At 44.8% G+C, this 14,360-nt stretch overlaps 1 protein-coding gene across 3 annotated transcripts in view; it reads left to right on the top strand.

Annotated features, from left to right (window-relative positions):
* tamo (PUB and ZnF_RBZ domain-containing protein tamozhennic) overlaps positions 1-14,360 on the top strand; it is a 59,204-nt gene that overhangs the window by 22,422 nt on the left and 22,422 nt on the right. For all 3 annotated transcript variants that reach the window (XM_067132632.1, XM_067132640.1, XM_067132622.1), the window contains exons 3-5: positions 7,387-7,586; positions 7,880-8,092; positions 8,277-8,447. In XM_067132632.1, the coding sequence (XP_066988733.1) occupies positions 7,387-7,586; positions 7,880-8,092; positions 8,277-8,447 (584 nt within the window). The remainder of the gene's footprint in view (positions 1-7,386; positions 7,587-7,879; positions 8,093-8,276; positions 8,448-14,360) is intronic.

Raw genomic sequence — 14,360 nt, 5'->3', positions numbered from 1 at the left:
TTTACGCGGCAGCTCAAAATTTGAAATTTGCGGCAGCTCTCCTTTATTTTGGGTGTAGGTATACTGCCCTGCCCACTATCAGGGAAGAATAGGTACAACATAGCTAAAGAGCTCAATTCGTTTCTGCTGGTTAATGACTGAACACCAGTTATTAGCAGCTCTTGTTTCGTTTTCGCTGGATGGTCGGAGATCGTCCTTGAAGTACTCTTTGCTTTTGGTAGCGCAGCTATCTAGCTTAGCTAGAATTTGGATTATTTCTTTGATTGTGACTTGTCTAATTGGAATTTTGACCATTATGTCTGACTCTAGTTTGTCTAGCATTAGGTACTGCAGCAAAGGCTGCAAAATATGACTCACACACCATTTGTTGTACTTGTAGGGAACAAATTTGTTTTCCGGAATTGAATTGTGACGAATGTAAAGACTGGGAGAAGAGTAAATGGAAGACTTTACAGACACACTTAGACAAATTGCAGCGTGACCAAATTAGAAAAGCTACAGCGAGGGCCAAAGCAAAGGCCTCCACTAGTGTAGGTCATTCTCCAGGAGTTGATATTGATGTTATGCCTATCCCTTCAACGTCTGTGACAGCTTTTTCTCCCATTTCCAGTTCTCCAGCTTTTCCTGTCACTCCATTACTTAGCTCTCATTCTGCTGAACCCAATGCCATTGCCAGCTTAGAAGCACGGGTAGATAAAAAATTTCATTTACTTGTCAATACTGTTTTCCAGATTGGGAACTCTGTGAAGGTCCTAATGGACAAATTTAATAGTGTAGTGTTGAGTGAAGTGTCAGTGGAGGGGCCGGCTGTTCGTCCCACCGATGCTCCTAGGGCAAGGTCCCTGCTAAACTCCCCTTGCCAACATGGGAGGAAGCAAACTGGCAGTCCAAGGGAGGTTGATGGAGTTTGCCCACTAGCAGTCATCGCCTCATCTGAGCCTATTGTCTGCCAATCCCAGGCTGTGGAAGAATGCCGTTGGAAAGGTGTTCAAATGGATCCGCATGCCATATCTTCAAGTGATTCAGATTCTCCCCATTTTGGAAATGCATCGACCATTTTGTCAATGTTTCCAGGCCATTGAAAAGGCCAGGCGCTTCAGTGGATTCAGATTCGTCCCCGTCTCATAAGCGAGCTGTAGAGAAAGAATGTAGCCCTCTCCCTTCTTGTAGTTTTTGGGAGTAGCCAGCAAGAGATTTTTGCTCCCATTCAGGTGTGAAAGTGCGCTCCAACCCCAAACGAGTGTATGCCAGTCCAGCTCATGGGCACCAAGAGTACGAGTGCCCAGTGTACGTTAGTGGTGTGCGTAAGCGCCAACTTGTAGATCACACGGCATCCGAGCTTTCATCTCTAGAGCGCCCAATGTCCGAGCGCCCATCACATGAGCGCGCCGTTTTCACCTTGCCTGTTCGTGAGCGCCCAGATTCCGAGTTAGAAGAGCCCGTGTTTGACTGCTTGGACCGGGAACGCCAGATCGCCAAGCGCCCATCCTTGGGGCGCCGAGTGTCCGCGGACAATGCAGTCTCTTCCAAGGAGTCAGTGTCTGCTTCAAAAGCGGGTGGGCACCCAACGTCCATGCGTCCAGTCGCTGGGGGCTCCTCTCTCGAAGTCCACCCCACTTGTAATTTCTCTGTGACCGCGCAAGGAGAGTTTTCAGTATTGGATGCCGCAAGAGAATTTCCGTCTTACTCAAGAACCCTCGTTGGTGCTGCTTCAACTTCAGCTTGATAAAGTGTTGAGCCTTCTTCAAAAGCCAACTCCAGTAGTGCAAGACACCGTGGAACCCCAGGATCACCCGCTTTGTCTGTCGAGGAACCTGCAGAAGAGGAGCACCCTGCCTCTCATTACTCGGCACTGCTCAGGTTTTTCCTGGTCTGCTACCCGTCGTTCTTCTCTCCAGTAGTCCCATTATCGCCGGTTTCGGCCTATTTGATGAGACAACCACCTGGTACCTCCAGACTGCCACGTATGGTGTTGTCTTCATCGTCGAAGAAAGCTTTCGGCTGCATGGATGCCTGGCTAGCAGAGGAGAGGGGAGTCGGGAAGGCAGTTTTTTGTTCGCCTCCCTCTCGTTTGATAAGGCAGAAGTATCTTTCTTATGCAACTGGAGAAGCTCTGTCCTGGGAGTTTCTGCCTCCTCTCAAGGGGACTTCTCCAGTATCTTAGATGCCTCTTGTCGCTCTGCTTTCTCATCGGCCAGAATTCTCTTCACAGCCTCAGAATTAGACCGTCTTCTTAAAGGTATATTTAAAGTCTTCGAGATCTTTAGTTTTCTAGATTGGACGGGGGGGGGCCCTAGCCAAAAAGATAGAAGACTGTACGTCCCTTCAGGAGAACTTCACATCGGACTGGCTGGGAGTACTGGGACGTGCGGATAGAGCCATAAGAGATGGAGCACTAGAGCTAGCAACTGTCTTCACACAGGAGTCCTCAAGAAACGAGATTTGTGGTGCTCATACATGGCAAAAGGAGTCACCCCATCGCAATGTTCTTCGCTTCTTTTTGCACCCCTGGACAAGAATAGTCTGTTCCCCCAGGACACCCTGGAATGGATCTCAGTGGATCTACAGAAGAAGTCAACTCAAGGTCTCCTCACTCAATCCACCAATAGAACTTAAGTTCCCTGCACGAGCCACTACAAGCATAACTACTATAACGTTGTCGCCCCTGTAGCAACGCAACAACCTTTTGAGGTTCTAGATGTTGTTTCCAGTCCCCACCTAGAGCCAACCTCCGAACCTCCAGACCAACTAGGAAACCCATGAATAAGACAACACTTAGAAAATGATATGTCTGTCCTCCGTGTTCCAGTGGGAGCAAGACTCCCATTTCTGGACAGAATGGAAAAAGAAGAATATGGAGCCGTGGATGCTGAAAGTCTTAGTAACCTCTCCAATCAGCTTAATAGCCTACTCGGTAGACTTAGAGAGGTTTTCGACCCTATCTCAGGAAGTGTCAGCCCTACTAGAAAAGAGAGCCATGGAAATAGTCGAGGATGTAAACATGGGGGGGTTTTACAACCGCCTCTTCATGGTTCCCAAGTCATCGGGGGGACCTGTCCCGGACGTCAGTACCCTGAACCTCTATGTTCAAACAACAAAGTTCAAAATGAAGACGAATCAGTCGGTTTTGTCGGCCATCCATCAGGGAGACTGGATGGTTACAATCGACACGCAAGATGCTTACTTCCACATTCCAATTCACCCGGACTCCAGGAAATATCTGAGATTCGTGTTCCAGGACAGAGTCTTCCAGTTTCGGGCACTTTGCTTCGGACTCTCCACGGCCCCTCAAGTTTTTACCCAGGTACTCGCTCCCCTAGCAAAATGGCTACAACTTATGGGGATAAAGATCTCTCAGAACCTGGACGAATGGCTCCTACGCTCCCCCTCAAGATCTCAGTGCATGTAGGACCCGCAGAAAACTCTTTTTCTTGCCCAAGATTTAGGCCTTTTAATAAACTTCAAAAAGTCACAGTTAGTCCCGACTCAGTCTATTCTATATTTGGGGATAGTGATAGACACTCAGTTTTCGGGCTTTTCCATCCCAACAAAGGATACTAACTTGCCACAGGAAAGTTCAGGACTTCATAACTCACCACTTCTGCTCAGCCAGCACATGGATGAGTCTTCTAGGAACCCTCTCTTCCATAGAGAAGTTTGTTCCATTAGGTGAGGCTACGCACAAGAGCACTGCAATTTTACCTCAAGGCCAATTGGAAAAGGAAGTCGTTCCCGGACTCATTCATTTCCAACATCACTCCCCAAATAAAAGAGGACCTCCGGCGGTGGCTAACCGAAGACAGATTCACAACAGGAAGATCTCTGGTCGCCTACTGAAAGAAACCTCCACATCAGCGTAAAGGAATTAAAAGCGATTCATCTGGCACTTCAACACTTTGCAACGCTAACCTTCCACAAGACAGTAGCGGTTCATTCGGACAGCATGACCGCCCTGGCTTATATCAAGAATCAAGGAGGCACCCATTCTTTTACGCTCTACGAAGCGACAAAGGATGTGCTTCATTCAGGGCAAGATGAACGTCCTTGCAGACGATTTGAGTCTTAGCAAACAGGTCCTACCAACAGAATGGACACTCAATCCACAGGTTTGCACCGACCTGTGGAAGCTGTGGGGAAGCTGTCGATAGACCTGTTTGCGACGTCAAGGAACTATCGTCTTCCATTGTATTGTTCCCCGGCTCTGGACCCGCAAGCATGGGCAACAGATGCCATGTTGCAGGACTGGTCGAACCTCGACCTTTACGCCTTCCCTCCCTTCAGCATGTTGAGGGAAGTGCTAAGAAAGTTCAGTGCACACAACAACACGTCAGTGACCTTAGTCGCTCCCTTTTGGCCACACAAGGAGTGGTTCCCCGATCTGTTGAGCCTTTTGACAGATTTTCCAAGGCTACTTCCTCAGAAGAGAAGTCTTCTCAAACAGCTGCACTTCCTCCGTTACCATCAAGGGTTATCCACTCTTTCACTGACAGGCTTCAGACTGTCAGGGAGCTTGTCAGAGCAAAAGGATTTTCAAGAAAGGCTGCAGAGGCTATTGCTAAGTGCAGGCGACAATCTTCCTCTGCAGTCTACCAATCCAAGTGGGCAGTTTTTTGGAAGTGGTGCCGGGAGCGAAATATCTCCTCTTCTCAAACGTCTGTAGCCCAAATCACAGGTTTTCTATTTTATCTTAGAACATCGAAAGGACTCACAACATCTACCATCAAGGGTTACAGAGCGATGTTGAGTTCAGTATTCAAACATAGAGGAGTAGACCTGTCTTCAAACCAAGACATCAGTGATTTAATCAAACATTTGAATACCAGTAAGCAAGTTAAACCCTCAGGAGTCGCTTGGAACTTGGGTGTGGTCCTCAACTGGCTGTCAGGATCACCGTTTGAACCTTTGGATTCGTTGTCACATCGGAATCTTACAAAGAAGACATTATTCTTGGCTACAGCCAAGAGAGCCAGCGAGCTTCATGCCATTGATAAAAGGATAGGTTTTTCACAAGGCAGTGCGGTATACTCGCTAAATTTGGGTTTTTTGGCCAAGAATGAGGACCCCGGTTAACCCTTGGCCTCTCTCCTTTGCAATCGAGAGCCTGTCAGAAGTACTAGGCCCATCCGATCAAGAGAAAGTCCTCTGTCGTGTAAGAGCTTTTAGAGTATACCTTGAGACACCAAAAACCTTAGAGGATCGGCCCCTAATCTTTGGTGTTCTGTGAAAAACCCCAGCCGTCCTTTGTACAAGAATGCATTATCATTCTTTTTAAGATCTGTAACTTTGGAAGCACATTCGGGAGTTCAAGATGATTTACTACCCTTGTGTAAAGTAAAGGCTCATGAAATAAGAGCCGTGGCAACATCTTTGACTTTCAGAAGTAACCTGTCTCTCTCTTCAGTTTTGCAAACAACATTTTGGAGGTGCAAGTCAGTGTTTGCCATGTTTCACTTATGGCACATTGAAACGGTGTACGAACAATGCAGTACTTTAGGTCCGTTCTTTGCAGCTGGCATGGTATTGGGGGATGAAGGATAGGAGGAGTGCCTTCTTTTCCTCTATCCACTCTCCTTGAATAGGGATAGTTGTACTTCTTGGGAAGTCTGGTGGACACTTGAGTTGTGAGGGTCATCAATCTGTTTTTTATGGTTTTGGGCTAAAATTTCATGTGGTGTAGGGTAATTTTATCCAGTCTTTGTTGTTCTATTGTACTGCGCCCAGGGCAAGGGCATAGCTACATATTATTTATGTGACCCGTTAGGATTGTTAGTTTTGGCAACCTGCAATTAACCTCCTACGTTGCAAAGCACCCACTCAAGTAGAGGCGACCCTTGGCTCTACTGCCACGCCACTACAGGTCGAGAGGAGCTACGACCAGAGGCAGTACCCGTCTACCATTGCTCCCTCACCAGGTAAGGTTACAACAAGCATATCAAGATGCCAGCTAATGTTCTATTCCAAATTCTTCTCCATATCAGTTTTTTTTTGGTTAGTATATGTCCATTCATCCCACCTCCAATCAATGTGGGATTCAGCTATGTAATTATTTGGTAAGTTATTTATATGATATAAAAATGACATTTTTATAATAAAATAAAGTTTTATATATACTTACCAAATAATTACATGATCAGAGCCCTCTCTCCTCCCCTCTCATGGACATAGAGCCTAAACGAATTGAGCTCTTTAGCTACATTGTACCTATTCTGCAACGATAGTGGGTGGGGCGGTATACTGACACCCAAAACAAAAGAGCGCTACCAGGAATTTCGAATTTTGAGCTGCTGCGTAAAGTAGAAACTATAGCTATGTAATTATTTGGTAAGTATATATAAAACTTTATTTTATTATAAAAATGTAATTTTTGTCATTTCATTACCCTCTACAATAAAAAATAAATGACGAAGAAACTAATAATAATGAATATAGTAAATTTAGATGAAAGTCACTGATAATATTCTGCAGATTTTGAGAAAAGTTAAGTAGTTGACTTACAGTTAGGCTAACTCAAGATTGTAGGCTAAATGGGTTAAATAAAGTACACTACTGTATTTTAAAGAAATTTATACAGTATGAAGTTATAAAATGATAAAGTGAAAATATATGAATAATAAAATAATAAAAAGTGGTGTCAGAACCTAGCCAAGTACAGTAGTGGACTAAGTCGGCTATTTGTATGTGGAATTAGCTTGCAAGACTATGTTTACATAGGGCTTCATTTTATAAGTGTGTATTTTATACTCTGGGATTTTCTGTGGTCTGGCAGTGGCCTGGCCCCAAGGTTCTTGGATTTAAGAGGTTGGACTATATTTCAGAATAAATCCTTAACAGCACACGTGAATGGATAGCAGCAAGATTCAACAGTCCGCTTCAGTTGCTGAACTTAGTAACAGTAATATCACACACAGCATTTGTGTTTGTATTAACATGAGAGCAAACATTTCAAACTCAAACTGTATGGAAGTTTAAAGGTTTTCTTTACAATTGAATGGTTAAAACAACAGTTTTTGCATCTTCATGTAGGAGTGGTTTGTGTGAAAAAAGCACAATTTTAGTCGAGGTTATAGGTTCCCAGCTTCTTAGGTATTGAGAAGTAACTGTAGTGGAATTGATTTCTGTAGATTTCCTGGGCAGCTGAACTTTTTCACCAAAAATTTTTTTTTATTTTTCAGAGATCATAAACAGAAAATTTTAGAAGAAAAGTTATGGCTGATACTTGAATTATACTATTGTCTTTTTTCTGAAGGCCCATTATTTCAGCATACACTGGATGCCAGAAAATTTTGTGATTAAAAAGGACGTGTTTGAAGTTGCTGATTTACTTTATGAATTTATTGAATTTGACAGCATATATGTAACTGCACATAATTGTTTTGTGTTCTCCAGGAGTCATCATGGATTACTTGGCAATCACACCCCATAATCATAAGTTCATGTTTCATCAAATATCTGATGTTTTGGAGAAGAGTATTAGCACAATCAGTGATTTTAGTGCTTACAGTGCTGCATGTGCATTTGATGCACTGGCCCAGTATGCCGCTAATCTCATAGCGCAACCTTGGAGGAAGGAATATCGAGAAGTCAAAGTAAGTTTTGTCATTCGTGTTTGATTAAGGTTATATAGTATTATAGAGTGTTTCCTAATATTACCTGATATTATATAACCATTTTGATGTTTATTGAAATTGGAGTGAGGCTTGCGTATATTATATTGATATCCAGTTTACCTGTGGTAGTTGTGTGTGTATTTGTATTTTCCAAGTGGGTAAATTTGGCTAGGTTTAACCTGGTGAGGGTTTCCAAAGTATGGTTATTTATATTCTGAAGTATTCAAAGTATGCGATAGTTGTGTTCATATTAATTTTACTTTTTTTAACAGCTGTACAGTGGTTTTTGGGTGCATCAAGTTGCACGTCATCTTAGTGGAGCTGAAAATGTGCTGTCATTAATGGGTTATACTCCAAGGGCTAGTCATCCTGCTGAAAGTGGAGACAGTGGTGATCCATCTTGCTTAGTATTAGAAGGTGTCCTGGATCCAGACCTCATCTCACGCCTTGCCCTCGATTGTCTGATTGCTTATTGCGAGTGTCAGGTAAGTACAGCCCATTGTATTGAAGTTGAATGCAAAGTTTAAAAAGAAGCTAAATATACAATATCATGCAATTTGATTGGCATAGGTAAGATGTACTGTTTACTATTCAAAATGTAATGGATTTTGAAGATCATGTTATTTTATAGTTGGATATGAAGTCCCTAACAGAAGTTATATTCGTCAGGTACTCAAAAAGATTAGTGAAGGAGTGCGCGAGTTTGGTCTTACATGGAGGCAAATTCTTCAGTTTCGGCAGTTGCATGTTGGAGGAGTGGATGTAACGGTTCGCCATCTGCTGTTTACCTTACGGCAGCGTCTGCAACCACAGATTCAGTCAGAAACCAGTCCAAGACAGGTACATGCTTCAAAGCACTTTTTTTTTTTTTTTTTTTTTCGTCAAGTAGCTCCATCCACTATGTAAAATTTTTTACTGTATGTTTTTCAGAAATATCCTTTTTCTGTTACCTGTTTATTTCTGTTCTATTCTCCCAGTATAGGGGTGTAGCACTGTCAGTGCACTATATTCAGCATTGCTTTTGGTCCCTTTGTTTATTTCTTTTCTATTCTCCTGGTATAGGGGTGTAGTGCTGTCAGTGCACTGTATTCAGCATTACTTTTGCTCCTTAGTTGCATCCACTTTTTATCCTTTAACTTAACCTACATTCCCATTCCTTTCTTCAATCTTGCTGACACCAGTAACTGAAATTCTTACCACTCCAACTCCACATTTCACTGTCTTAAGGCTGAAAGTGTCCCAGTGCTTGGCTTGACAGCCTTAATTTAATTTCTCCATTGCAATACACTCCCTGAACTCCTGAATTAGCCCTTAATCCCCACTAGCCCGAACAACTCACAACTACCCATCCCACTATAGTGGGAATTTTAACAGCCATCTTTACCAACGCTGCAGGTAAAATCTTGTCACTTGAGCTACCATAACGAATGGTTGGCAACGCTGACACAGGTGTGCGCCGACACGCCCCATTTTCGTCAATTGCTTTTTGTTCGCGCTGCTGGAAGGTTGTTTCCTTCTGCAGTGCGAGGTTTTAACCCTATTGCCCTACTTCTCTTTGTATTTTGGACTTGTGGTGAAGACCTGGATTGGATTTAACGGTTTTTCTCCTGGATTTTCTGGATATCTTCGACGTGGAACGTCTTTTGGATTTGGACTCGCTGGTTCCCGGTCTCGATTGTGCGTCACAGACTTTTCACCTTCTACTACCGTGCCATCGGCTTCGACGTCAGCCTCGACTACCTACGACGGTGGACTCTGGCGCTCATCGCTTCTTCTTCCTGCAAAGACGGATGAGTACCTTGAGACATGATAGACATTCCGTCAGGTATGTAGGAAGGTTAATTGTGATGTCCAGACTCATTGCGATGAATGCTCCCATTGGAAGGCACAAGAGAGGGATGATTACAATCGTCATCCCAAGTCTTTGGCTAGTAACGGCGGCAGACATCGGTCAGATTCTTGTTGCCTCAAGTGCCTCAGACTTCTGCTACAGATCAGTTGATGGATTTAGCGAGTTCAATGGTAGTCAAACAGATAGAGGATAGGATTGCAATTAGTAAGGAAAATTCAATAGCTAGTCGTCTTCAACATTTGTCAGATAGGGATAATAGTAGTACAGTATTAGGATGTCTAATTCTTCCTTTTCAGCTCCCCTGCCTATTCCAGAACCAGCCCTAACAGGTGCTGAGGGTAATGGCAGAACCGCAAGCCTCCGAGTGGGTAGGGCCTGCCAGCCCCCTTGGCGCAGAGCAGGCAGTGAAGGATTCCCCCCCCCAACCCCCTTGTAATATTGATAAATTTAATGTTGATAATGTTAGGATCAAGATCTAGGTGTGATAAAAGAGGATAGGTTTGGGTTTGGTAGTGACGAGAAGGTTTTAACGGTGCAGTGTTATTCTCCTGAATGGGTTCCAGTTTTGGGTTCGAGTGGTTTTTGTGCTCTTGACAAGAGTTTCTCCATCTCTTCTTTCGATCTGGCTCAGTCTCAAGTCAATGTTTCAGTTACAGTGGGGCAGAATCCTGCTTTCGCTTCTAACTCACTTCCTATTGTTTTCTAAATCTCCTACTGTAGTTTCCCAAATATCCTACTGTAGTTTCCCCCTTCCTTGTATTTTCTACTCCTCCATCTAGTAAGGCAGATTATGGTGTGTCCTTTCGGCTTCTAAAGTAATTTGCGGGACCTGCAATTGGCTGTGGCGGGTTATAAGACGGATGGCGGGGTTTTTTGACGGGTATAGACCTATGACGAGAGGTTATATTTTTTTTCTTGAATGTTTTCTCTAACATTAGAGAGTGTGTGACACAGTAGTGTCCAGAATTCATGTCGGATATGTTTTCAGGATTATTGAGGTGGGCCAGATTCGGTGTACCTTCGTTCCTTTTTGGTCTAAGTTTTCTCCTTCGTTATCTGTCGCTTCATCTCCTGCTCCCACATTCTCTGTTACTCCCTTTTCCGTCTCCTCTTCGGCCCTTTCTTCTTCTGCTCCGGTCTTTCCTGCGGCTTCCGCATCTTCCGTTTTCCCTCTTCCTTCAATTTTGGTTTTCCTCCTCTCAGGTAACTTTATGCGTCTGCTATTCCTATGCCTCCCGCCTTTTCCTTCCTTAGTACAGTCTTCTCCAGTAGGAGGAGCTTCGGGACAGGCGAAAACCCTGTTTCGGCAGATTTTGCCTGTAGGGGTCTCTTGTTCCATCCCTTCAGGTATGCGCAACCCCTTGCTTCCTCTTCATGCGGCTGTCCCGACAGTATCAGGTATTTCACAGGGTTTTCCCGTCGATTCCAGTTCGGGTTTGTGCTCCGCGGTTTTGGCAGAGCGTGCGGTACCTTCTTCGTGCAGTCCACGGCTTTCATCGCCTGCATTTTCCACAGCGGTAACTCAGGCTAGCTTCCACCTCTTTCATTCTCTCTCCTTCATCTTCTTCCGTCCCTCTGCAGCGTTTTTGTTTGCGCATCCTCCCCCAAGATTTAACAGTGTTGGTTTGGCTACTCGCACTCGTCTTCCCCTTGGTAATAATGGGGAATTGGCTCCGGGTTTTTATCGGTTCAGCCTTCTCTTCCCGGCGGGTCCAACAATGCGGATTCAGCTCCGGGTACCCGATTAGGTGTGGGTGTGCAGCATTCTGGTTAGGTTGGTCCGATTGCGGACTCTTCATCGTTGTCCGGGGCTTCGTCCAGTGCCTCCTCCTTTGTCGGTCTTAGACCGTTCAGACATTGCGGAACAGGATTCTTATCCGTAGGTGCAGGAGATTCTGGCGGACTTAGAATGTCCTCTTGCCAGCAGTATGATTATGGACACAGGCTTGAGTATGTTACTTCTTCGTACCCTCAAGCAAGAGCTCCAGACCTCCCGATTTTGAGGTTTTTATGACACTAAACCAGCTCCTGCCTCTTTTTTTGTATTGGCTGGTTTGGTTTGTTCAGGTTAGCCAGGCTTTGGAGGAGGCGGATGTTCGCTTAGCATCGGTAGTTGCTTCTAATATACAGCACTCTTCTCTTCTCTCTCTGAGTAGGACGATTTACGTAGTTCGAGGTAATCCTTCGGCAGGTGTCAGGTTGCCCCTCAATGAATCGGTTGAGGCATTCCTGTTTAAGTCTCCTACGTCGTTTCGGCTCGTAAGGACTTCTCTTAGGGAAGCAGGTGCTTGGGGGTATGTGTTGCGCAATCAGACTAAGGCTCTTGCGCATTCTTTCTGGATGCAGTCAAGTTATTGTAATGCGGGTTCTAAAGAGTGACGGCTATGTCCCTTCGGATCCGTGGCTGTTGGCAGCCTAATAAATTTATCTCGAGGGGTCTGGCTCACCAGGCGAAAGCTTTGGCTTCGTCTACGATGTTTGGAGCAGGAAAGTCGAAATTTCTATCTTGGTCATCTTCCCCCTCAGTATCCGGACATTCATAAGAGGGATTGCTTAGAACACCATTAGCCTTAGCTAATTCTTGTTCAAGGATGATGACGTAGCCAGTATGACGAACATGGTTTCTTCTAACTCATTTCTCCGGTGTCGGCAATTATGCATCGTCAAGGATTCAGAGTGTTGAAGTATCTAGACGAAACAGTGTTGAAGTATCTAGACGATCGTTTAACTGGCCTCCTCTCCAGGGGAGCTAGTAAGAGCGAGGGAATTCTACGGAATTCTTAACATATTCAGGTAAGCGGATTCTCTCTCTTCCTCAGAGGGTTTTCACAACCCTAGAGAGAGTCCAATCGGTCCTTCAGAGATAGAAGGGTTCCTGTCCAGCAGGGAACGGCCAATACCAGCTCGGAGAAGCCTCTTAGGGAATATCTCTCTCTCTCTCTCTCTCTCTCTCTCTCTCTCTCTCTCTCTCTCTCTCTCTCTCTCTCTCTCTCTCTCTCTCATAGTCGGGAGTGATTCTTGCCTGTTGGATCGTTTGTGGTAGTCAGAAATGCATCTGACAGGGGAAAGGTCTATCGACTCCCCTCTTCCTGACGTTCATCTGTACACAGATGCCTCAGATCAAGGTTGGGAATCAACCTTGGAGGAATCAGGCCTCGGGCGAGTAGTCAATAAATCTTCGAGAAAATCAATGCTGTAAAGGAAGCCCTCAGTTGTTCTCAGTTTCGGTCCTTCAGAGATAGAAGGGTTCCTATCCAGCAGGGAACGGCCAATACCAGCTCGGAGAAGCCTCTTAGGGAGAATCAATCTCTCTCTCTCTCTCTCTCTCTCTCTCTCTCTCTCTCTCTCTCTCTCTCTCTCTCTCTCTCTCTCTTAGTCGGGAGTGATTCTTGCCTGTTGGATCGTTTGTGGTAGTCAGAAATGCATCTGACGGGAAAGGTCTATCGACTCCCCTCTTCCTGACGTTCATCTGTACACAGATGCCTCAGATCAAGGTTGGGAATCAACCTTGGAGGAATCCAGGCCTCGGAACGAGAGTAGTCAATAAATCTTCGAGAAAATCAATGCTGTAAAGGAAGCCCTCAGTTGTTCTCAGTCTTAGTGCGCTACAGAGTAGTGGCTATGTTTAGCGACAGCGTAATTGCCGTGTCGTATCTGAAGAACTCTGAGGGGAACAGGCTCAACAGAACTCAATACTATTCTATAGCACATAGTCCTGAGAGGGTGCGAAGAACGAAAGTCTCTTCTTCCCCAATTTATATTGGGAGTCCCAAAGTACGAGCAAATTTGCTAGGTCGCCCTCTTTCAGGTATTGGGGGGGAGAGTGGACTTTGACTCTGGAAGTAATATGTCAGGTTCTCAGGAAGTGACCAGCAACTGTCGACTTACTCGTGACATGATTAAACCATCGTCTTCCGGTTTGTTTCTCTCTAAGGGTGTCCCCATTTCAGTAGTCACCAAGGTGACGTTACAAATTGGAATCACATGCAAGTGTACGCTTTTCCTCCATCCGGTCTCATTAATCAGGTAATAGGGAAATTGCGGGAGAGTGTCAAGACGACCTTGACTCTAATAGCTCCCTGCTCACCATAACACGCTTGGTTTCCGGAACTCCTAGAGCTCCCTATGGAAGTTCCGTTGTCCCTACCAATGCGAAACTACTTCTCAGACGACCACATTCTGTCTATTACTATCCAAACCCTCGCGTGCTGGACCTAGCTGCAGGGCAACTGTAGAGAGAGCCGCTAAACAGTCCGGACTCCCTAAAACTGTGCCTAAGTAGTTTTCTTTTAGATTAAGTCAACCCATAAGCCTTACCAGGTTCAGCTAGAAATGGTAATAGAAGTTAGTGTCATAAGGAAGGTCATTCCATCTCTAGACCTTCCATAGCCAAAATAGCGGATTTTCCTTTATTCCTCTGGAAAATCAAGTCTTTCGTATTCGGCCATTGCTGACTACCGCTCAACGGTTAGTGGTATATTTAGTTTCCACATTCCTGAAGTTTCAAGTAGTAAGATAATCGTTGATTAAGTTCTCGTAAGATTGAACGTCCTGTTTTTGCCGACTTGGGCCCTCTTTGTGGGACTTATTGGAAGTATTTCAATATTTATCTTGCTTTCCCCTGCCTTTGAACCTATTGAAACTATAACATTAAGACACTGAGAAGTTGCCTTTTCTTACGGCTTTAGCTTCAGCTAAAGGGTTGGGCAAGCTTCAGGCAGTTTCTAGGTTGGGTTCCTGTGCGAGAATGATACATATTTGTCTGTCTTCCGGAATTTGCGGCGAAGACAGAGTCGGAGGGTAAAACTCTGCCTCGTTCATTTAGAGTTCTTTATCTGCAAGTGTTCATTACTGGTGATCCAGCAGAGGTACCTTTATGTCCGGTGGGAGCATTAAAGTCT

Source organism: Macrobrachium rosenbergii, chromosome 3 (genome assembly GCF_040412425.1).
Source record: "Macrobrachium rosenbergii isolate ZJJX-2024 chromosome 3, ASM4041242v1, whole genome shotgun sequence".
Lineage (NCBI taxonomy): Eukaryota > Metazoa > Arthropoda > Malacostraca > Decapoda > Palaemonidae > Macrobrachium > Macrobrachium rosenbergii.
Note: the sequence above shows the minus strand (reverse complement) of the source record. Positions and strands in the feature narration are given on the sequence as shown.